This window comes from Oncorhynchus masou, chromosome 13 (genome assembly GCF_036934945.1).
Source record: "Oncorhynchus masou masou isolate Uvic2021 chromosome 13, UVic_Omas_1.1, whole genome shotgun sequence".
Taxonomy (NCBI): Eukaryota; Metazoa; Chordata; class Actinopteri; order Salmoniformes; family Salmonidae; genus Oncorhynchus; species Oncorhynchus masou.
The window spans coordinates 62519815-62544969 of record NC_088224.1 but is presented as its reverse complement, the minus strand read 5'-3'; the positions used below and the strand labels follow the sequence as shown (position 1 = coordinate 62544969).

Sequence of the window (25155 nt, the reverse complement as noted above, 5' to 3'; positions counted from 1 at the left end):
AAATCAATGAATACAAATATAACATTGACAAATTAAACAAAATGTAGACCTTTAATCTTTTCCAACATGTCAACAGAAACTTAACTTCAATTAAGTATGAAACATTTCACGTCTTAACTTTCTCTTTATCCCTGGTTGATGTACATGTCAGAGCCTCTTCAGTGTGGATGGGGTATTGCATACATTTTCAACAACAAAGACTGCACTTCCAGTTTGTGTTCTTTACTCTGTTGAACTGTTTTGTCTTCATTCCTAGGCACAGCACATGGAACATCAGTTGGCATGTAAAACGTTCAATCAAAACAAAACAAAGTTATAAATAATATCAAATAGCAATGCAGTACGACGAATTAGCCACCCATTGTGTTATATCATAAATTGTCTTACATGGCATCACTGTTGTCAAAAGATTATAAACATGTTAAATAAAGTTACTAACCCAGTCAGTCTTTGAGCCACATCCAGGTTCTTTATCAGTGTCACACAGGAAGCAGTTGTTGGCTTTGTTGAACTCTGAAATCATAGGCATGAACTGAACATACGGCTGTCCCACACAACTACATCAAAATAAAGAATTTACATTTACTTTGAATTAAATGTCATTACCAGACATTTTTAGTAAATCCTCAGCCATTTATTTTCTCAGTTGCTCCATGTGTTTTTGAAGGTTCCATATCAATTTGGGAGGGGATGTTGGGGAAGATATGTGCAACTTCCTTGGCCATCTACACCAAAAAATAAAATCAAGTTTTTTTAACCTAATTGTCACATAGCAGCTAACCATTCATTATTGAAAATATAGCTATCAAACCTGCATTATAAAGACCCCACAGCTGAAGGTGTCCTGCTGCATGGTGGGAGTTATTTCCCCTCTACACTTTATATCCGCCCAGTTGTCTTTTCCATGGCAGGATCTTCTCATTTTGAAGTATTCTCTTTTTTATGTCAAAATAATGGGATTATGATTAGTTATAGGCAAATTAATACACAAGCCAAATGTGTATGCTGTTTTCCTTATCACTATAATCTAGTAGTAATTTATTAGTAGAGGCAATTTCCTTTATGCTTCATTCTACACACAGCCTAAATTATAAATTATAACACAAATATTTATTTTCACAAAGTCTGCTGCCTCAGTTTGTATGATGGCAATTTGCATATACTCCAGAATGTTATGAAGAGTGATCAGATGAATTGCAATTAATTGCAAAGTCCCCTTTTGCCATGAAAATTAACTGAATCCCGCCAAAAACATTTCCACTGCATTTCAGCCCTGCCACAAAAGGACCAGCTGACATCAAGGCTGTTCAGTCTGCTGATAAGAATGATGTGATTGACAGTGTCTCAAACCTTGGCCGGGTCGATGGATACGGCTGCACAGTGTTGTCTTTTGTCAATGGCGATTATGATATTGATTAAGACCTTGAGTGTGGCTGAGGTGCATCCATGACCAGCTTGGAAACCAGATTGCATAGTGGAGAAGGTATGGTGGGATTCAAAATGGTCGGTGATCTGTTTGTTAACTTGGCTTTCAAGACCTTAGAAAGGCAGGGTAGGATAGATACAGGTCTGTAACAGTTTGGGTCTAGAGTGTCTTTGGAGAGGGGGATGACCGTGGCAGCTTTCCAATCTTTGGGGATCTCAGACGATACGAAAGAGAGGTTGAACAGGCTAGTAATAGAGGTTGCAACAACTTCGGCAGATAATTTTAGAAAGAGAGGGTACAGATTGTCTAGCCCGGCTGATTTGTATGGGTCCAGATTTTGCAGCTCTTTCAGAACATCAGCTATCTGGATTTGGGTGAAGGAGAAATGGGGGAGGTTTGGGCAAGTTGCTGTGGGGGGTGCAGAGCTGTTGACCGGAGTAGGGGTAGTGTTAAGGGAATTTTTATCAATGATGACTAATTATGTATACATTTCAATCAGGACTGACTAATCCGAATACTATTATGTTACTGTACATGTACTAATCAGAATACTAAATGTTACTGTATATGTATTAGTTTTCTTTCTCGATCCAAGTACTGAAAATAATGTGTGTGTGAACGTGGGCAAAAGTTAGAACAATGACTGTCTGTTCCTTGGTACAAATGAATCAGACTGACTAGAGTGCTTATCTACACAAGAAAACCTTGACTTGTAAATTATATTAAAGTGGTAGGGAGACGGATGTGGGAAGGCTGGAGAGACAACCTTTGTACTGGAACGGATATGGCACGGATTGGGGCTGGAACTAAGGACGTCATTTTCAGTTTATAACCTGTGGTAACCTGTATTGTGGCAGTACTCTCTTGATTAAAGGCTGATACTTGACTTTTAAGACCGGGCTCTGTCCATTCCTATAAAATAAGGGTCTTACAAATTCTTATGAATTGACAGAGTGTTTAATTTTAATTGGGAATTAAAACAGAGGAATTAAATTCCTTCAACAGGTAGCCAGGTGGAAACCAAGCCCAGCCTTAGAAAAATGCTGATTAAAATTCTCGATAATCATAGATTTATCGATGGTGACAGTGTTTCCTAGCCTCAGTGCAGTAGGCAGCTGGGAGGAGGTGCTCTTATTCTCTATGGACTTTACAGTGTTCCAGAACTTTTTGTAGTTTGTGCTACTGGATGTACATTTCTGTTTGAAAAAGCTAGCCTTAGCTTTCCTAACTGCCTGTGGTTCCTAACTTGGTTCCTAACTTCCCTGAAAAGTTGCATATCGCGGGGGCTATTCGATGCTAATGCAGTACACCACTGGATGTTTTTGTGCTGGTCAAGGGCAGTCAGGTCTGGAGTGAACCAAGGGCTATATCTGTTCCTGGTTCTACATTTTTTGAATCGGGCATGCTTATTTAAGATGGTGAGGAAAGCACTTTTAAAGAGTAACCAGGCATCCTCTACTGTCGGAATGAGGTCATTATCCTTCCAGGATACCCGGGCCAGGTCGATTAGAAAGGCCTGCTCACGGAAGTGTTTTAGGGAGTGTTTGACTGTGATGAGGGGTGGTCGTTTGACCGCAGACCCATTACTGACGCAGGCAATGAGGCAGTGATCGCTGAGATCCAGGTTGAAGACAGCAGAGGTGTATTTAGAGTGCAGGTTGGTCAGGATGATATCTACGAGGGTGCACAAGTTAACAGATTTGGGGTTGTACCTGATAGGTTTCATCATCATTTGGGTGAGATTGAGGGCATCTAGCTTAGATTGTATGACGGCCGAGGTGTTAACCATGTCCGAGGTTAGGTCACCTAACATTACAAACTCTAAAGATAAATGGGGGGCAATTAATTCACATATGGTGTCCAGAGCGGAGCTGGGGGCTGAGGGGGGTCTGTAACAAGTGGCAACAGTGAGAGACTTATTTCTGGAAAGGGGAATTTTTAAAAGTAGACACTCTAACTGTTTGGGCACAGACCTGGATAGCATGACAGAACTTTTCAGGCTGTCTCTGCAGTAGATTGCAACTCCACCCCCTTTGGCAGTTCTGTCTTGGGGGGAAAATGTATACACATACATAAAGGCATTTTTCAGCTATGATTTTACCACTCAGAATCCAGAATGGATATGACAATGGGGCCAGCACAGGATGTAATACACCCTTACAACAATCTACTTTTTGTAGATTTTTGTTATCTGGAAACTGCTACTATGTGTCAAGAAAAGAGGCCCAATTAGGGGTTAGTGTACTCCAGTAAAACAGGTCTGACTACTGCGCTGTGTCCCCGTTCATAGGGGCATGAGAGGCTAGTCAGTGGTAGAATTGAGTTGGCACTTTGTTGGCCCAAACACCCACAGATCCATAAGGTTGAGGTTACTCATTGACAGTAATTAGTAATAGCATTTATTTTGCATTGATGCATTGTGTCTTCTAACTGTCCAAGAATACGATCCAAAGTGTTAGGAAATATTTGTTTCCATAAATACAAAGGAGAATGTCTCTCCTCATGCCTCTGGCACTTTAGTCAGACTGCCAGACTGTGCACCACAGAGCCAATCAGGAGAGAATACATACAGGTCAACGGTGCCAATTGAAAGTCAAGGGGTGTGTCTGTGCCTTTTGGATTACTTTCTCTTTACAGAGAACCTCTGTGGTTAAAGTCTGCTCTGCGCATGTCTGAAAGTGACAGTGCCAGCAGCCAAGAGAGTTTTTCACAGTATGTCATAAATAAGGATTACACTTATGAATGCATGTAAAATGCTAATATGTATTAGATCCAGTATAATGGAATAACTAAGACCTGAATTTGAATGCAGCGTGTTCTGATTCCTACTTCTCTTTCTGTCCAGCAGGGTCAACCAAAAACACTTGGCCTGATGGTTCATGCAGAAACTGGGGAAGCAATATAGAAATGTATTGATGATTTTTCTATTAAATGACCCATATCACAACCTTCATACCTCTTCACAAAAATGCACCTAAGTCAATTTTGGAAAAATGATTTTCCTTGTTTGAAGTCACTAGGTCACATGACCAAGGAGCTAATGAAATTCTACATTTGGAAAAATTCATGGAAAACCATGTGAGATAAATATGGACAAACTAAAGGGTGTGCAATATGTAGGCCCACTCAGTGGACATTCTGAACCTTGTTTGAAGTCACTAGGTCACATGACCTAGGAGCTATTGAAACTTTACATTTTGAAGAATTCATGTAAAATCTTGTGATGGAAATTGACACACTAAAGGGTGTGCAATATAGAAGAAGAGTCAGTGGACATTCTGCACCTTGTTTGAAATAAGTATGTCACATGACCAAGGAGCTATTGAAATTTGAATGAAAAAAAAGTTCACTAACTAATTCAACTAGGAATACAAGACGCTGCTCACATTTCCACATGTTTATTAGCTTTGGAAAGCAAATTAATGTCTAGATCGTGAAAAGAAGACCTGTGCAATGTTGTGCACAAGTTTTCCAACATCATGACACGTATTTGGAGTCTGTGGCTCAAGTGGTTTGAAAGCGCGAATATCCGTCGAATATCGAACTTGAAACTGTCTTTATCTCGGTCTTTTCATTTAGTTGTCACCTCTGCCTATTACTACTAATGAATGTTTTGCAACAAAATCCTAAAAGATACGAAAGATTTAAAAAAAAAACGCACATATTCATTACCAAAGCGTCATCGAGTAAAGGCTAACATGAAGCAGATACAGTTTGACAAACTCTGATTTCGTTATTAATTCAGACAACAAGATGATATTAAGTAAAGAAGAACATTAAAGTAAAACAACCTTTAGCAAAAATAAAGATCATTGTCACATGTTCATCGTAATTGTCGCCATGGAAGTATATAAATAAAAATGATGTTTTTCTAATATAATGACTGTATAGAAGCACATCTATTTCAAACATTTGAACACAGGCAAAGTCATTTTAGGTCTAACCACTGAATCATAAATGTCAATTCAATGTCTATTCCATGTTGGCTCAAGGTAATTTCATTGAAATGCCGTGTAAATAACGTTGATGCAACCAGTGTGCACCCGGCTATTACTGTATGTCACCAGGGGACTTAGGAGGGTCAAATTTCGTTTCCAAATTGACTCAATAAGTCCTCCGAATCTCATATGGTGACCAAGAGCTTCCGACATCTTCTTTCACCCACGTGTGCGTGTCACTATGTGTGGTGAGGGTACTGTCAGAGTCCTCATTAGCTAGAGGGGCCATCTTGGAGGCTAGGTCGTTGGAGACAGTCATATAGGAAGGACATGTGAAAGTGGAGGCAGCCGGGTAAGAGGTGTGGTAGTGTACTTCTTCCAGAGGGTGAAGGGCATAGGGCTGTGCCGAGGCCATGGAGGAGCTACGGGTGGAGCAGCGGTACTGTGAGGGGCTCCCAGGAGGGTCGGGGCTGGGCAGGGAGACTGGAACAGAGTTCAGGCTGTCTGCACACAAGCCCTCTCCCTGGGTCACTGGGTCTGCCACTGACTGCTCCCATGAATCTCTCTGCAGGAGAAACAGACAGAGGGAAGGATAGAGATGTGTTAGAGATGATGGAAAAATGTGTATTTTTTGTTGGTTTTGCAGAATTGCGGAATATCCTAAAATGTATGTGTAAAGGAGTTGGGTTGGAACCACGCGAGTGTGATGATTGGCTCCCGAGTGGCGCAGTGGTCTAAGGCACTGCATCTCAGTGCTAGAGGCATTACTACAGACACCTAGTATCACAACCAGCCATGATTGGGAGTCCCATAGGCGGCGCACAATTGGCCCAGCGTCGTCTGGGTTTGGCCGGTGTAGGCTGTCATTGTAAATACGAATTTGTTCTTAACTGACTGGCCTAGTTAAATATCAAATAAAATGAACCTTGCTGAAGATGTGAAGGCTCCCTGAGCTAATGTCTAGGCTTTATCTCAGTGGGCTAACAAGGCCTTGTGTAGCTCACAGATCTGGGTTCGAACCGCAATCAGTAACAAAGGAAAACACTTTAACTTGTGGAATTTGATTTATTTTTTCCTTCATGCTTGTGTGAAATATGTGCTCATTTGGATGTACCCTACGCGCTCCAGCCTCCAGCGCTATTAACATGCTTTGCACCATCTCACATCACATAAAACACAAATACACATTGGGCCTGTTTCCTGCATTTAGTCTAGCCTTGAACTCACTTCTTAGTCCAGGACTAGAATTGAAACCATATTTAAGAAAAAGGCCCATAATGTGAAGCCATATCTCAACAGTCCCATTCTATTACCAGCACTAACCACTGACAGAGTGCCTTACCAGGAGGAAGTGAGGGGACTCTCCGGATAAAGGTGGTAGCAGACTGGACAGGGCGGAGCTGGGGAAGATGGAGCTCCCTCCGGTGGAGAAGGCTGCACTGCGGTAGTCTCCGAACGTTTCCTGGTAGTAGCTGTCTATGAAGGAGGAGTATCCCGACATGGCTGATGAATCACAACCCAGAGGCTTGCCCCCAAGGGATGAGGAGTAGACATCGGCTGAAAACTGCTTGGGGGAGAAGTCCGAGTCAGAGATGAAGGGTCGCCTCATACTGTAGTAGCCAGGGATCATGTGAGACCCTGTTGTAAAGGGAACCAGGTAGAAAACAGTAGTAACAAGTGGTCCTGTGTGGCTCGGTTGGTAGAGCATGGAGCTTGCAACTTCAGGATCGTGGGGTGTGATTTGGGCTGGGGCCACCCAAAATGTATGCACACACTACTGTAAGTTGCTTTGGATAAAAGTGTATTCTAAATGGAAAAATATATATACACTAACGGTGACATTTTTTAGAAGACCTACTCATTCAAGGGTTTTTCTTTATTTTGACTATTTCTTACATTGCAGATTAATAGTGAAGACATAAAAATAGCACACATTCTTCAAATAGCCACACTTTCCCTTGATGACAACTTTGCACACTCTTGGCATTCTCTCAACCAGCTTCAACTGGAATGCTTTTCCAATAGTCTTGAAGGAGTTTCCACATATGCTGAGCACCTGTTGGCTGCTTTTCCTTCATTCTGCGGTTCGACTCATACCAAACCATCTCAATTTGGTTGAGGTCGGGGGATTGTGGAGGCCAGGTCATCTGATGCAGCACTCCATCACTCTCCTTCTTGGTCAAATAACCCTTACACAGCCTGGAGGTGTGTTGGGTCATTGTCCTGTTGAAAAACAGATGATAGTCCCACGAAGTGCAAACCAGATGGGATGGCGTATCTCTGCAGAATGCTGTGGTAGCCATGATGGTTAAGTGTGACTTGAATTCTAAATAAATGACAGACAGTGTCACCAGCAAAGCACCCCCACACCATAACACCTCCTTCTCCATGCTTTGCGGTGGGAAATACACATGCAGAGATCATCCGTTCACCCACACTGCGTTTCACAAAGACACGGCAGCTGGAACCAAATTTCCACTGGTCTAATGCCCATTGCTTGTGTTTCTTGGCCCAAGCAAGTCTCTTCTTCATATTGATGTCCTTTGGTAATGGTTTCTCTGCAGCAATTTGACCACAAAGGCCTGATTCACAAAGTCTCCACTGAACAGTTGATGTTGAGATGTGTCTGTTACTTGAACTCTGTGAAGCATTTATTTGGGCTGCAATTTCTGAGGATTGTAATTCTAATGAACTTATCCTCTGCAGCAGAGGTAACTCTGGGTCTTCCATTCCTGTGGTGGTCCTCATGAGAGCCAGGTTCATCATAGAACTTGATGGTTTTTGCGACTGCACTTGAAGAAACTTTCAAAGTTCTTAAAATGTTCCCTATTGACTGACCTTCATCTCTTAAAGTAATAATGGACTGTTGTTTCTCTTTGCCTATTTGAGCTGTCCTGTCCTTAATATGGACTTGGTCTTTTACCAAATAGGGCTATCTTCTATATACCCCACTACCTTGTCACAACACAACTGATTGACTCAAACGCATTAAGAAGGAAATAAATTCCACAAATTAACTTTCAACATGGCACACCTGTTAATTGAAATGCATTCCAGGTGACTACGTCATGAAGCTAGTTGAGAGAATGCCAAGAGTGTGCAAAGCTGTCATCAATGCAAAGGGTGGCTATTTGAAGAACCTCAAATATAAAATATAGTTTAACACTTTTTTGGTTACTACATGATTCCATATGTGCTATTTCATAGTTTTGATTTCTTCAATATTATAGTGAAAATAAAGAAAAACCCTTGAATGAGTAGGTGTTCTAAATATTTTGACAGGTAGTGTATATGAATGGTTTGTATACTTTACTTACAGCCTGCAGGTAGAAGGATACCTACTCAGTTGCTCAACTGAATGCATTCAATGGAAATGTGTCTTCTGCATTTAGCCCAACCCCTCAGTATCAGAGAGGTGCTGGGGGCTGACTTAATTAAAATGTTCAGCCCCAGGGGAACAGTTGTGGGGGTTAACTGCCTTGCTCAAGGGCAGAACATCAGATTTTTTTCACCTTGCCAGGTCGGGGATTAGAACAGGCAACTTTTCAGTTATTGTCCCAACGCTCTAACCGCTAGGCGACCTGCTGTCATATCTAGCAGGTCCCATCTAGACAAACCTCCGCCCCATCTAGGCGACCCGCCGCCCCATCTAGGCAAACCTCTGCCCCATCTAGACAACCCTTCGCCCCATCTAGGCGACCCGCCGCCCCATCTAGGCAAACCTCTGCCCCATCTAGACAACCCTTCGCCCCATCTAGGCGACCCGCCGCCCCATCTAGGCAAACCTCCGCCCCATCTACGCAAACCTCCGCCCCATCTAGGCAAACCTCTGCCCCATCTAGACAACCCTTCGCCCCATCTAGGCGACCCGCCGCCCCATCTAGGCGACCCGCCGCCCATCTAGGCAAACCTCTGCCCCATCTAGACAACCCTTCGCCCCATCTAGGCGACCCGCCGCCCCATCTAGGCAAACCTCCGCCCCATCTAGGCAAACCTCTGCCCCATCTAGACAACCCTCGCCCCATCTAGGCGACCCGCCGCCCCATCTAAGCGACCTGCTGTCATATCTAGCAGGTCCCATCTAGGCAAACCTCCGCCTCATCTAGGCAACCTGCCGCCCAAGTACAATGCATTATGGTGTTTTTAATCATTGTAAGATTTATCCTAAATATATATATGACGCCCTTATATTGTGATTTTATAATCTCATAAAATCCTGACTAAATAACAACATTTTTGAGCCAGTAAAACATGTCCTACATTGAGAGACATAACATATTATAAATCTTATGAAGGCTCATAAATGCTTAGAACTAAGAAGTAATAAAGCCTTATACCTGCAGGAAAACGTTTCCAGTGGGCAGTAGCTATCAGAACAAAGCATACAGTATAAGTGTGGAGTACACATTCAAAGCTCTGGTGGCTACTTGAAAATCTTATGCCTTGAGTTTTATTCTACTTTTTCAGAACTTTGCTACTGAATGTGACATTTGAAAGTTTTTGTCCATAATATTGTCCTTCCTTTACCTCAAACACTGTTGGCAGAGTTGATAGGTCAGTGGGACTCATCAATAATTACATAATTTACCCAGGGATTTTTCTCACCTGGCATTTGGACAAATGACGATTGACTGGATGTTCCTCCCTACAAATGAAAGAACACACAAACATTAAAGCCTGGATCCATGGCATTATAAAAACAGGTCTCATTCTGGTAACACATAACATGCCACCACACACGCGCTGAGGAAGGCACAAGGTGATATATAAAGAAAATTCAAACAAAGCTTCAAGAAATGCTACTCACATCCAAGTGAGGGTAACAATTTATTTGGATAGTTCATCTGTAGATGCACGACAGACTACCTACACTTAGGAAAAAAGGTGCTAAGTAGAACTATATAGGGTTCTTTGGTTTGTCCTCGTAGACTATGTATGGGTATGCTGACAACAGGAATGTCCACCAGAGCTGTTGCCAGAAGATATTATGTTGATTTCTCTACCATAAGCTGCCTCTAACATTATTTTAGAGGATTTGGAATTATGTCCCATGGGGTTATGGTATTGGCAAGCATAAGCTATGGACAACGAATAGAATTGAATTGTATCGATGGCAATTAGAATACACAGAGATACCATGACGAGATCATTGTCGTGCCATTCATCCGCCACCATCACCTCATATTTCAGAATGATAATACACAGCCCCAGGTCGCAAGGATCTGTACACAATTCCTGGAAGCTGAAAATGTCGGGGTTCTTCCATGTCCTGCATACTCACAAGACACGTCACCCATTGAACATGTTTGGGATGCTCTGGATAGACATGTACGAAATCGTGTTCCGGCCAATATCCAGCAACTTCACACAGCCATTGAAGAGGAGTGGGACAACATTCCACAGGCCACAGTCAACAGCCTGATCAACTCAAAGGAGATGTATCACGCTGCATGAGGCAAATGGTGGTCACAACAGATAGTGATTGTTTTAATTATCCACGCCCCTACTTTTTCTTAAGGGTATCTGTGACCAACAGATTGAAATCTGTATTCCCAGTCATGTGAAATCCATAGATTAAGGCCTAATTTATTTATTTCAATTTACTGATTTCCTTATGTGAACTGTAACTCAGTCAAATCAGTGCTTAATTTGTGCTGGATCCTGACGGAACAAGATCTGGCACCTCTAATTTTTAGACTGTTTTGTTCTGGGTCCTATTTGGCCAGATCCGGCACCTCTCATGGCACTTTTTGCAATGTAAAAATTTGAATAAAAGCTACCTCGAGTTGATTCTTTGTTAACCTTAACCCTTATTGTAAACCTTACCCTAACCCTGACCCTAACCTTAACCCTGACCCTAACTCTAACCTTAACCCTTATTTTAAACCTTACCCTAACCCTAACTCTAACCCTAACCTTAACCCTTACCCTTATCTAAACCTTAGCCTAACCCTAACCTTAACCTTTTCCCTTATTCTAAACCTTACCCTAACTCTAACCCTAACCTTAACCCTTACCATTATGCTAAACCTTACCCTAACCTTAACCCTTACCCTTATTCTAAACCTTACCCTTATTCTAAACCTAAGCCTAACCTTAACCCTTACCCTTACCCTTACCCCAAACACTAACCCTTACCCTTATTCTAAACCTTACTCTAACTCTAACCCTAACCTTAACCTTTACCATTATTTTAAACCTTACCCTAACCCTAACCCTAACCATTATTTTAAACCTTACCCTTGCCCTTAACCTAACTCTAACCCTAACATTAACCCTTACCCTTACCCTAATTTTAAACCTTACCCTTAACCTAACCCTAACCTTAACCCTTAGCCTTATTCTAAACCTTACACCTAAACCTAACTGCAACCTTAGCACACAGTTGCTTATCAGTATATAGTATGTTGAACACATAACATGGACAGTAACAATGTATACAGTGACATTCTGTGAAATAAAAAAAAACAGATCAAGTCATGATCATTATCATAGACTGAAAAACATTAACCACCATGCACTTTTATAGCAGGCATTGTGTCACGTTTATGATAGCATTACGAAGAGCTTATAATGCAGAAGTCAGTTAAATTATTCATTATGGGGTTTAATACACTTCTTAATGGCTTTATTATCCTCTTGGGTGCCGTGGAGTCTGAAGTAAAATATAGAACGGACAAGTCTCCATTCTGTCTATGGTTATTGAAGACACTTTTTGCATTACATTTATAGCAAGCTTATTAGAATGTATAGTAAAAATGTTTGTATGTGGGTTAGAAAGGGAGATATACTGTACACTTACAGGGATAAAAAAAAGAGAGGCACACACACACACTCACACACACACACACACACACACACACACACACACACACACACACACACACACACACACACACACACACACACACACACACACACACACACACACACACACACACACACACACACACACACACACTCACACACACACACGCACGCACGCACGCACGCACGCACGCACGCACGCACGCACGCACGCACGCACACACACACACACACACACACACACACACACACACACACACACACACACACACACACACACACACACACACACAAACACATACAGCGAGGGTTAAAAAGAAGGACAAGGTCTCTTTTGTTTGCATTTAAGCTGTGTTGGCTGGAAGGCAAGCAAATTTTGAGGGTTGGATTTGAATGCAATTTGCCCATACCAAGACTTCCCTATGTGGACCAGGGCTATGCCTCAGTGCTTCTCTGAAGGCTGTGTATGGAAATCATGTTGTTAAAGCGTCATGTTCGCCCAGTTCACAGCAAAGCACCTGATGGAGAGACACAATAATCCTGCATGGGGAGGCTAACAACTACCTAACAACAGCATTTTGGGGGCTCTAAGCAAGATTTTGCTGCAGGACACCACATAAGAGGAAAACTGCTGATGCACTACCAAAACATACAGTTGGGGTGTCGCTAATGCCTTGAAACGGAACCACAACTACCGACCAACATCTACAGCCACAGGTCTTCATAAAGAGCTGATCTGTGAAGAATGTTGGGCTGCAAAGTGTTGTAGTGTTGTCATTCTTTAAGTTTTTTATATGCAGACGTATTTGGTGAAAAGGCTGTCCTAAAGGAAAACCCGTTACCAGTCAAAATGTTGTCCATATAAGACCGAGCATTTGGGAGCATACTAGTGTGCACATATTTTAGGTCTACATGACTATTTACTCTGATTCATTATATGAAGTATGTGTGGATACCCAAGTGTTTACAAATAAAACAAAAACAGACCCTTGAAAAGTACTCTTTCCTCCACAATAACACAACAGTGAAGATACACTGAACGGCCAGCTGGCCCTAATAATGTCCGAACCTCAGTCAGTTCTGCATATAGTACAGGCTACTGTACTTGAGTAAGGAAGAGCTGGCTAATGCCATTTCTCTCTCAGCATTCCTTGATGCTGATAGTCAGAGGTCTTACTTGTGTCACAAGTCTTATAATGCACAAACGAATAGAGCAGTGTACATATAGTTATATCTCTTTAACATTCTTCTTTATAAAACTTGAAGTTCATTATTACTTGAGATTATGTAAGACGGTCTATGTCCTGTCATTGAGGCAGCATGACTGTTGTCAAATATATTTCCCTCTGATTTCTATGGGTCCATGTTGCAACTTGAATTGAATCACTTTGTGGCTAAAGTTTGCCAACATCTATCAATGGCCTTTCTCCCTAGGATAAAAGACTGCAAACTAGAATGAGAGAGAGAGACAGAGAGAGAGAGAGAGAGAGAGAGAGAGAGAGAGAGAGAGAGACAGAGAGAGAGCATCAGAGAGAGCATCAGAGAGAGAGAGAGAGCATCAGAGAGAGAGAAAGAGAGCATCAGAGAGAGAGAGCATCAGAGAGAGAGAGAGAGAGAGAGAGAGAGAGAGAGAGAGAGAGAGAGAGAGAGAGAGAGAGAGAGAGTCTAGGCAACCTTTAGATAGTGTGGCCCATCACCCTGTTATCTGTATGTGTCTTTAGTCTGTATTGTTCAACCCATGAACCTGGGTACACACCTCCCATGTTTACAAAGGAAGACAGAGAATCTACTAGAATAAAACATAAACACACAGTATCATTGGATATTGAGTATAATATAATCCAATCTAATTTAGCAACAAAAACTGTTGATGGCTTGGTAAACCTGGGGTCTTACCAATCCATCCACAAGATGATATCTGTAACTCTGAGTTAATAGTATTCCCTTAATACTGTTAATTAAGTATGACAGAACCCAAGTCTATTACATTTTCGTTTTCAAGCAGAGGTTTCGGTGTTGGCGTTAACAACATCAATCTGGTTTTGTTCAGGAAAATAGTGACTTAAATCATTATTAAGCAATAAGAGCAGTACTTCCTGGTGTTGTGATCTTTGCTGCTGTTTTCTTTAGACCCATTGACCTCTAAGAGAAGTCATTTGGCAAATCTCTGACATTTTTGCATAACATTATTATGAATTTACCAGTGTTTTTTGGGCACAAATTAATTATCACTTACAACCCAATCTTCCGATTCAACATCACATTTAGTTTTGTTCTGCCACAAAGGTTGTTTCTTGATATTCAAAACAAATTGTAGTCTGTGGAGATTCAACATGAATTTAACAGTTTGTTATTTCTGCATAGATATTGATGTTTCAAAAGTACCATACAGTCCAGGCATGAGAGGTTGGTCACAGAGTGTGAAAGCATGTCTTATGGTTTACGATGTTGAAACTAATGGCATCTACCTCACAGTTTGTTTATGCCTCATCAGGTTCTCTCCGTGAAGAGTGTAGTTAGTGTCTAGCGAGTGGACATGCCAATGGACATGCCAATGGTAACAGAAGACAAATGGAGTCCTGTAAAGGGCATTGACAGGTAGCTTGGGAGATGAAAAGCTTATCCTGTTTGCTCAGGCAGATGTCTCATAGGCCGATTGTGCTATGTCTGAGGAAACAATGACTAGCTTGTCTGTGGCCTGCATGGAGAACATTATCGGTTGGCAGGTGTGCGAGAATCTGACTTTGCATAGACCAACCTGGCAGACCAAAAAAGGGTTTGTGTTAGCTATCCTCCTCACAACTTCTAGAGGTCATGACCAATAGCCATTGTATATTATTGTTGTCCTGCTCATGGTGGGGTTCTCATGCATCTGCTTGGCTTTGTTTTTCTCTCTTAACCCTATGTTCTGTTATTTACCCATAGGCTTATCTTTCACTCATGGTTGAGAAGTGGAGAAATAAAGACACAATACCGAGGGACTTATAGGTCGGCATTATGGTCATGAAAATAAATAAATAAATAATACAAAATGTAAAAAATCATGCAAAAGCGAGTCATACAAGATTTACTTTGCGTACTCACACTATATCTTGGTCCATTTGTTTGTCTTTGTCGTTTCTCTGCCAGTAAATCTTTCACTGTGTGCTTTACCCTAACCCCTTGATAGGCCCTTTTAGAATACTCTGGAGGAGAAAAAGAGAGAAATGTTTTGCACACATACACACACAGAGATATAATTTACTCATTATTTTGAGTATGAAGTAATACAATTTAATACATTATTCTACACTCATTACTCTGCGGGGATTATTAAAAATTATGAGATCATTAAAAAGATCTCCATACACTCCTAACACAAGGATAGCCTAAAATTGTAGATATATTGATACAAATGTTTAACATTTTGTATGCTTCAAGTGCATTGCTAGAACAAATTCTATGAACCTCTTGAAGTACAGTTGATGTTGGAAGTTTGCATACACCTTAGCAAATACATTTAAACTCAGTTTTTCACAATTCCTGACATTTAATCCAAGTAACAATTCCCTGTTTTAAGTCAGTTTGGATCACCACTTTATTTTAAGAATGTGAAATGTCAGAATAATAGTAGAGATAATTATTTATTTCAGCTTTTGTTTATTTCATCACATTCCCAGTGGATCAGTAGCTTACATAAACTCAATTAGTATTTGGTAGCATTGCCTTTAAATTGTTAACTTGGGTCAAACATTTCGGGTAGCCTTCCACAAGCATCCCACAATAAATTGGGTGAATTTTGGTCCATTCCTTTTGACAGAGCTGGTGTAACTGAGGCAGGTTTGTAGGCCTCCTTACTCACACAGACTTTTTCAGTTCTGCCCACAAATGTTCTATAAGATTGAGGTCAGGGCTTTGTGATGGACAGTCCAATACCTTGACTTTGCTGTCCTTAAGCCATTTTGCCACAACTCTGGAAGTATGCTTGGGGTCATTGTCCATTTGGAAGACCCATTTGTGACCAAGCTTTAACTTCCTGACTGATGTCTTGAGATGTTGCTTCAATATATCCACATAATTTTGCTTCCTCATGATGCTACCTATTTTGTGAAGTGCACCAGTCCCTCCTGCAGCAAAGCACCCCCACGACATGATGCTGCCACCCCCGTGCTTCACGGTTGGGATGTTGTTCTTCGGCTTGCAGGCCTTCCACTTTTCCTCCAAACATAACGATGGTCATTATGGCCAAACAGTTCTATTTTTGTTTCATCAGACCAGAGGACATTTCTCCAAAAAGTACTTTGTCCCCATGTGCAGTTGCAAACCGTAGTCTGCCTTTTTATTGGCGGTTTTGGAGCAGTGGCTTCTTCCTTGCTGGGCGGCCTTTCAGGTTATGTTGATATAGGACTCATTTTACTGTGGATATAGATACTTTAGTACCTGTTTCCTCCAGCATCTTCACAAGGTCCTTCACAAGGTCCCTGCTGTTTTTCTGGGATTGATTTGCACTTTTCACACCAAAGTACGTTCATCTCTATGAGACAGAGCGCGTCTCCTTCCTGAGCGGTATGGCATCTGCGTGGTCTTGTGTTGTTTATACTTGCATACTATTGTTTGTACAAATGAACGTGGTACCTTCAGGCGTTTGGAAATTGCTCCAAAGTATGAACCAGACTTGTGAAAGTCTACAAATGTTTTTCTGAGGTCTTGGCTGATTTCTTTTGATTTTCCCATGATGTCAAGCAAAGAGGCACTGAGTTTGAAGGTAGACCTTGAAATACATCCACAGGTACACCTCCAATTGTCTCAAATGATGTCAATTAGCCTATCAGGAGCTTCTAAAGCCATGATATCTTTTTCTGGAATTTTCCAAGCTGTATAAAGGCACAGTCAACTTAGTGTATGTAAACTTCTGACCCACTGGAATTGTTATACAGTGAATTATAAGTTAAATAATCTGTCTGTAAACAATTGTTGGAAGAATGACTTGTGTCATGCACAAAGTAGATCTCCGAACCGACTTGCTAAAACTATAGTTGATTAACAAGAAATTTGTGGAGTGGTTGAAAAACAAGTTTTAATGACTCCAACCTATGTGTATGTAAACGTCCGACTTCAACTGTATATGAAAAACTATTATTTTCAGGAGGCCTGTATTAAACATACTATGCGCTTATTGTATTCTGTTTTTGCTCATTTATATTGTAAGTATTTTAGAAATTAGCTTGAAGTAAGTATTTTCAAATTGTACCTACTCAAGGTAAAATACAAATATAACAAGTACAATATATTGCTGGTTATGTATTTTACAGATAATCTGCTGCTCCTGCTTAGTGCCTGTCCTCATTCATTCCTTCAAACATGTATTCATTTGAATTTTCACAGTTTTATGCATAGCTGAATTGCATTTTGGCATACATGTGTAAATGGAATGGAAATTGTCTTTGGGTTTGGTCATTGCAAATTTCCTGTTCAAAAAAGTAATTTTGTACAAACATGCACCATTGTCTAACAGTGATGGCATTGTCATACACTGGATAGCCCCCCACACATTTTAAGTAGTTGAAATAGGACCAGTGATAGAAGTAGCAAAAGTATCAATATGTATTCTTATATACGCCATGAATCTCAACAGTTAATATGTCTCCAGCCTGATCTGTAGGCAACCCCCCCCTGAACATATTCCTAGTGAGCATACTATAGACTATATTTGCACTTTAACATGCAAAAGGAAATCACATGCAAAAAAAAAACAGTACAGTATGTAAAAGATCTAAGCTTTATGAATGGAGTTGTAAGATGCGTTCCTATTTTACTATAGCCACGTTGATCATCATACGGCCAAACAGTTTTGAAATTCAGAAAATGATGTTGGAATCGGATCATAATGACATCGTTTTCTAGGTGTTGCCATATTTGATATCCAAATTAAGTGATTTATTAATTGAAAAGAGGGTTGGATACCGGACACCCAATACCAAAACAATATCTGCATACTATTCAGCATCATCATGTCCTTTATGCTCTGCACTAGTCTCAGCTAAGTATTGACATCTTTAGATATAATTAATGAACAATCATATGTATGTTCAAATGACAAACTGTTACCATATTTCCCAATGCAATACTCTACAGTACTATACTTTCAGTTTTAGTATGAAACATACAATCCAGTACACCAATCCAATACTTTACAAACCACAATGTTAACTTTACAGGTAATTGAATTCATAAACTTTTTTAATATTGAAGGATACTAGTAATTTTCGAAAATGACAATGGCATAAATCAGATTGCTATGCTAGTTAAGTATGTCATTATCACCCCTTTAAGGACAATGGCATTCGCTTTTTATGGATGATGATAGTTTTGACAAAACCATATACTATGGAAGTATCTTGTAAATGATTATGAATCAGTGTTATGGTTGCATTTTGCCTTACCGGTTTCCATGATGTTGCAGTTTCAGGTCTGGTACTACAACGACTGAGGAAGCCGGTCCTCTATTCCAGTGAAAGTGAAGATGTACCTACGATCAAAATCCTACTAATGACAAGCCTTTTCCACCTCTGGAAACTTTTATGGAATCCTTCACACACTCCACTGATGGAGAGTGTACGGAGCTTTCCAAATGACCTTTTTCCATGCAAATGATTAAGTAGGACGTTTCTGGACTATTTGCATCTACAGTCTAGATTAGAGGAGAGCACAAGCATCTAAGAGACTCATCGGAAGGCATTCTATTTTGTTACATTGAAACATGTTTTCAGAAGCCTTTAGGCCCATTTGGGCTCCAAGTATTTTTTTACACTGTCAAATGTCCCCTCAAGCTATCAATGTAAAAGCTTGAAATAATATATCGAAAGAGTTTCAGTCGCACTAAGTAAAGGCAACAGGTGTAATGCTTTAGTAGCCTAGTTTGTTCTGAGCATGTTCAAAATCAAATCAAATCAAATCAAATCAAATTTTATTTGTCACATACACATGGTTAGCAGATGTTAATGCGAGTGTAGCGAAATGCTTGTGCTTCTAGTTCCAACAATGCAGTAATAACCAACAAGTAATCTAACTAACAATTCCTAATCTACTGTCTTATACACAGTGTAAGGGGATAAAGAATATGTACATAAGGATATATGAATGAGTGATGGTACAGAGCAGCATAGGCAAGATACAGTAGATGGTATCGAGTACAGTATATACATGTGAGATGAGTATGTAAACAAAGTGGCATAGTTAAAGTGGCTAGTGATACATGTATTACATAAGGATGCAGTCGATGATATAGAGTACAGTATATACGTATGCATATGAGATGAATAATGTAGGGTAAGTAACATTATATAAGGTAGCGTTGTTTAAAGTGGCTAGTGATATATTTACATCATTTCCCATCAATTCCCATTATTAAAGTGGCTGGAGTTGAGTCAGTGTCAGTGTGTAGGCAGCAGCCACTCAATGTTAGTGGTGGCTGTTAAACAGTCTGATGGCCTTGAGATAGAAGCTGTTTTTCAGTCTCTCGGTCCCAGCTTTGATGCACCTGTACTGACCTCGCCTTCTGGATGATAGCGGGGTGAACAGGCAGTGGCTCGGGTGGTAGATGTCCTTGATGATCTTTATGGCCTTCCTGTAACATCGGGTGGTGTAGGTGTCCTGGAGGGCAGGTAGTTTGCCCCCGATGATGCGTTGTGCAGACCTCACTACCCTCTGGAGAGCCTTACGGTTGAGGGCGGAGCAGTTGCCGTACCAGGCGGTGATACAGCCCGCCAGGATGCTCTCGATTGTGCATCTGTAGAAGTTTGTGAGTGCTTTTGGTGACAAGCCGAATTTCTTCAGCCTCCTGAGGTTGAAGAGGCGCTGCTGCGCCTTCTTCACGATGCTGTCTGTGTGAGTGGACCAATTCAGTTTGTCTGTGATGTGTATGCCGAGGAACTTAAAACTTGCTACTCTCTCCACTACTGTTCCATCGATGTGGATAGGGGGGTGTTCCCTCTGCTGTTTCCTGAAGTCCACAATCATCTCCTTAGTTTTGTTGACGTTGAGTGTGAGGTTATTGTCCTGACACCACACTCCGAGGGCCCTCACCTCCTCCCTGTAGGCCGTCTCGTCGTTGTTGGTAATCAAGCCTACCACTGTTGTGTCGTCCGCAAACTTGATGATTGAGTTGGAGGCGTGCGTGGCCACGCAGTCGTGGGTGAACAGAGAGTACAGGAGAGGGCTCAGAACGCACCCTTGTGGGGCCCCAGTGTTGAGGATCAGCGGGGAGGAGATGTTGTTACCTACCCTCACCACCTGGGGGCGGCCCGTCAGGAAGTCCAGTACCCAGTTGCACAGGGTGGGGTCGAGACCCAGGGTCTCGAGCTTGATGACGAGCTTGGAGGGTACTATGGTGTTGAATGCCGAGCTGTAGTCGATGAACAGCATTCTCACATAGGTATTCCTCTTGTCCAGATGGGTTAGGGCAGTGTGCAGTGTGGTTGAGATTGCATCGTCTGTGGACCTATTTGAGCGGTAAGCAAATTGGAGTGGGTCTAAGGTGTCAGGTAGGGTGGAGGTGATATGGTCCTTGACTAGTCTCTCAAAGCACTTCATGATGACGGAAGTGAGTGCTACGGGGCGGTAGTCGTTTAGCTCAGTTACCTTAGCTTTCTTGGGAACAGGAACGATGGTGGCCCTCTTGAAGCATGTGGGAACAACAGACTGGTATAGGGATTGATTGAATATGTCCGTAAACACACCAGCCAGCTGGTCTGCGCATGCTCTGAGGTCGCGACTGGGGATGCCGTCTGGGCCTGCAGCCTTGCGAGGGTTAACACGTTTAAATGTTTTACTCACCTCGGCTGCAGTGTTTGAGCCTTTATGAAGTGTCATAATAATAGGTTATGTAATAATACATTATATCTGTCAGCTTTAAGTCAAGTGTTACAGGTTTGTCTGTACTTGCAGGATGGTATCATTGAGAAAGTCAGAGGAGAAACAATGTCAAATCAAATCAAATTTTACTGTTCACATACACATGGTTAGCAGATGTGAATTCATACGAGTGTAGCGAAATGATTGTGCTTCTAGTTCCGACAGTGCAGTAATATCTAACAAGTAATCTAACAATTTCACAACGACTACCTTATACACACAAATGTAAAGGGATGAATTAGAATATGTACATAAAAATATATGGATGAGCGATGGCTGTGCGGCATAGGCAAGATGCAGTAGATGGTATAGAATACAGTATATATATATATGACAAGAGTAATGTAGGATATGTAGACATTATTGAAGTGGCGTTATTTAGTGACTAGTGATACCTTTATGAAATCCATTTATAAAATGTATTCAATTGGCCAGAGATTTGAGTCTGTATGTTGGCAGCACTCACTTTATGTTAGTGATGGCTGTTTAACAGTCTGATGGTCTTGAGATAGAAGCTGTTTTTCAGTCTTTTGGTCCCAGCTTTGATGCACCTGTACTGACCTCGCCTTCTGGATGATAGCGGGGTGAACAAATCAAATCAAATTTTATTTGTCACATACACATGGTTAGCAGATGTTAATGCGAGTGTAGCGAAATGTTTGTGCTTCCAGTTCCGACAATGTAGTAATAACCAACAAGTAATCTAACTAACAATTCCAAAACTAATATCTTATACACAGTGTAAGGGGATAAAGAATATGTACATAAAGATATGAATGAGTGATGGTGCAGAGCAGCATAGGCAAGATACAGTAGATGGTATCGAGTACAGTATATACATATGAGATGAGTATGTAAACAAAGTGGCATAGTTAAAGTGGCTAGTGATAAATGTATGACATAAGGATGCAGTAGATGATAGAGTACAGTATATACGTATACATATGAGATGAATAATGTAGGGTATGTAAACATTATATTAGGTAGCATTGTTTAAAGTGGCAAGTGATATATTTTACATCCTTTCCCATCAATTCCCATTATTGAAGTGGCTGGAGTTGAGTCAGTGTGTTGGCAGCAGCCACTCAATGTTAGTGGTTGCTGTTTAACAGTCTGATGGCCTTGAGATAGAAACTGTTTTTCAGTCTCTCGGTCCGAGCTTTGATGCACCTGTACTGACCTCGCCTTCTGGATGATAGCGGGGTGAACAGGCAGTGGATCGGGTGGGTGTTGTCCTTGATGATCTTTATAGCCTTCCTGTAACATCGGGTGGTGTAGGTGTCCTGGAGGGCAGGTAGTTTGCCCCCGGTGAAACGTTGTGCAGACCTCACTACCCTCTGGAGAGCCTTACGGTTGTGGGCGGAGCAGTTGCCGTACCAGGCGGTGATACAGCCCGCCAGGATGCTCTCGATTGTGCATCTGTAGAAGTTTGTGAGTGTTTTTGGTGACAAGCCGAATTTCTTCAGCCTCCTGAGGTTGAAGAGGCGCTGCTGCGCCTTCTTCACGATGCTGTCTGTATGAGTGGACCAATTTAGTTTGTCTGTGATGTGTATGCCGAGGAACTTAAAACTTGCTACTCTCTCCACTACTGTTCCATCGATGTGGATAGGGGGGTGTTCCCTCTGCTGTTTCCTGAAGTCCACAATCATCTCCTTAGTTTTGTTGACGTTGAGTGTGAGGTTATTGTCCTGACACCACACTCCGAGGGCCCTCACCTCCTCCCTGTAGGCCGTCTCGTCGTTGTTGGTAATCAAGCCTACCACTGTTGTGTCGTCCGCAAACTTGATGATTGAGTTGGAGGCGTGCGTTGCCGCGCAGTCGTGGGTGAACAGGGAGTACAGGAGAGGGCTCAGAACGCACCCTTGTGGGGCCCCAGTGTTGAGGATCAGCGGGGTGGAGATGTTGTTGCCTACCCTCACCACCTGGGGGCGGCCCATCAGGAAGTCCAGTACCCAGTTGCACAGGGCGGGGTCGAGACCCAGGGTCTCGAGCTTGATGACGAGCTTGGAGGGTACTATGGTGTTAAATGCCGAGCTGTAGTCGATGAACAGCATTCTCACATAGGTATTCCTCTTGTCCAGATGGGTTAGGGTAGTGTGCAGTGTGGTTGAGATTGCGTCGTCTGTGGACCTATTTGGGTGGTGTCAGGTAGGGTCTAGGGTGTCAGGTAGGGTGGAGGTGATATGGTCCTTGACTAGTCTCTCAAAGCACTTCATGATGACGGATGTGAGTGCTACGGGGCGGTAGTCGTTTAGCTCAGTTACCTTAGCTTTCTTGGGAACACGAACAATGGTGGCCCTCTTGAAGCATGTGGGAACAGCAGACTGGTATAGGGATTGATTGAATATGTCCGTAAACACACCAGCCAGCTGGTCTGCGCATGCTCTGAGGGCGCGGCTGGGGATGCCGTCTGGGCCTGCAGCCTTGCGAGGGTTAACACGTTTAAATGTTTTACACACTTCGGCTGCAATGAAGGAGAGACCGCATGTTTCCGTTGCAGGCCGTGTCAGTGGCACTGTATTGTCCTCAAAGCGGACAAAAAAGTTATTTAGTCTGCCTGAGAGCAAGACATCCTGGTCCGTGACTGAGCTGGATTTCATCTTGTAGTCCGTGATTGACTGTAGACCCTGCCACATACCTCTTGTGTCTGAGCCGTTGAATTGGGATTCTACTTTGTCTCTATAATGACGCTTAGCTTGTTTGATAGCCTTACGGAGGGAATAGCTGCACTGTTTGTATTCTGTCATGTAACCGGTCACCTTGCTCTGATTAAAAGCAGTGGTTCGCGCTTTCAGTTTCACGCGGATGCTGCCATCAATCCACGGTTTCTGGTTAGGGAATGTTTTAATCGTTGCTATGGGAACGACATCTTCAACGCACGTTCTAATGAACTCGCACACCGAATCAGCGTATTCGTCAATGTTGTTGCCTGACGCAATACAAAACATATCCCAGTCCACGTGATGGAAGCAGTCTTGGAGTGTGGAATCAGCTTGGAAGGACCAGCGTTGGACAGACCTCAGCGTGGGAGCTTCTTGTTTTAGTTTCTGTCTGTAGGCAGGGATCAGCAAAATGGAGTCGTGGTCAGCTTTTCCGAAAGGGGGGCGGGGCAGGGCCTTATATGCGTCGCGGAATTTAGAATAACAGTGATCCAAGGTTTTGCCAGCCCTGGTGGCGCAATCGATATGCTGATACATTTTAGGGAGTCTTGTTTTCAGATTAGCCTTGTTAAAATCCCCAGCAACAATGAATGCAGCCTCAGGATGTATAGATTCCAGTTTGCAAAGAGTCAAATAAAGTTCGTTCAGAGCCATCGATGTGTCTGCTTGGGGGGGAATATATACGGCTGTGATTATAATCGAAGAGAATTCTCTTGGTAGATAATGCGGTCTACATTTGATTGTGAGGAATTCTAAATCAGGTGAACAGAAGGATTTGAGTTCCTGTATGTTTCTGTGATCACACCACGTCTCGTTAGCCATAAGGCATATGTCCCTGCCCTCTTCTTACCAGAAAGGTGTTTGTTTCTGTCGTCGCGATGTGTGGAGAAACCCGCTGGCTGCACCGCATCCGAGAGCGTCTCTCCAGTGAGCCATGTTTGCGTGAAGCAAAGAACGTTACATTCTCTGATGTCCCTCTGGAATGCTACCCTTGCTCGGATTTCATCAACCTTGTTGTCAAGAGACTGGACATTGGCGAGAAGAATGCTAGGAAGTGGGGCACGATGTGCCCGTCTCCGTCTCCGTAGTCTGACCAGAAGACTGCCTCGTTCCCTCTTTAACAAAGTCGTTTTTTGGGGTCGCCGGCTGGGATCCATTCCGTTGTCCTGGTTGAAAGGCAGAACACAGGATCCGCTTCGCGAAAGTCATATTCTTGGTCGTACTGATGGTGAGTTGACGCTGATCTTATATTCAGTAGTTCTTCTCGACTGTATGTAATGAAACCTAAGATGACCTGGGGTACTAATGTAAGAAATAACACGTAAAAAAAACAAAAAACTGCATAGTTTCCTAGGAACGCAAGCGAGGCGGCAATCTCTGTTGGCAGTGGCATCTCTGTCGGAACAGGCAGTGGCTCAGTGGTTGTTGTCCT

At 42.2% G+C, this 25155-nt stretch overlaps 1 protein-coding gene across 2 annotated transcripts; it reads right to left on the bottom strand.

Moving 5' to 3' along the window:
* Nucleotides 1-4808: 4808 nt before the first annotated feature.
* Nucleotides 4809-18739, bottom strand: LOC135552796 (POU class 2 homeobox associating-factor 2-like). 2 transcript variants are annotated; one of them, XM_064984646.1, is made up of 5 exons: nucleotides 18594-18739; nucleotides 15256-15356; nucleotides 9970-10009; nucleotides 6707-7002; nucleotides 4809-5929 (listed from the first exon to the last, which is right to left on the bottom strand). In XM_064984646.1, the coding sequence occupies exons 1-5, from the start codon at nucleotides 18601-18603 to the stop codon at nucleotides 5531-5533; spliced, it is 846 nt and encodes a 281-aa protein (XP_064840718.1). In that variant the 5' UTR covers nucleotides 18604-18739; the 3' UTR covers nucleotides 4809-5530. The 2 variants fall into 2 exon arrangements, with proteins under 2 accessions (XP_064840718.1, XP_064840719.1); XM_064984647.1 differs by lacking the exon at nucleotides 18594-18739 and having other exon boundaries at nucleotides 6707-6928; nucleotides 15256-15351.
* Between the last annotated feature and the right edge of the window lie 6416 nt (nucleotides 18740-25155).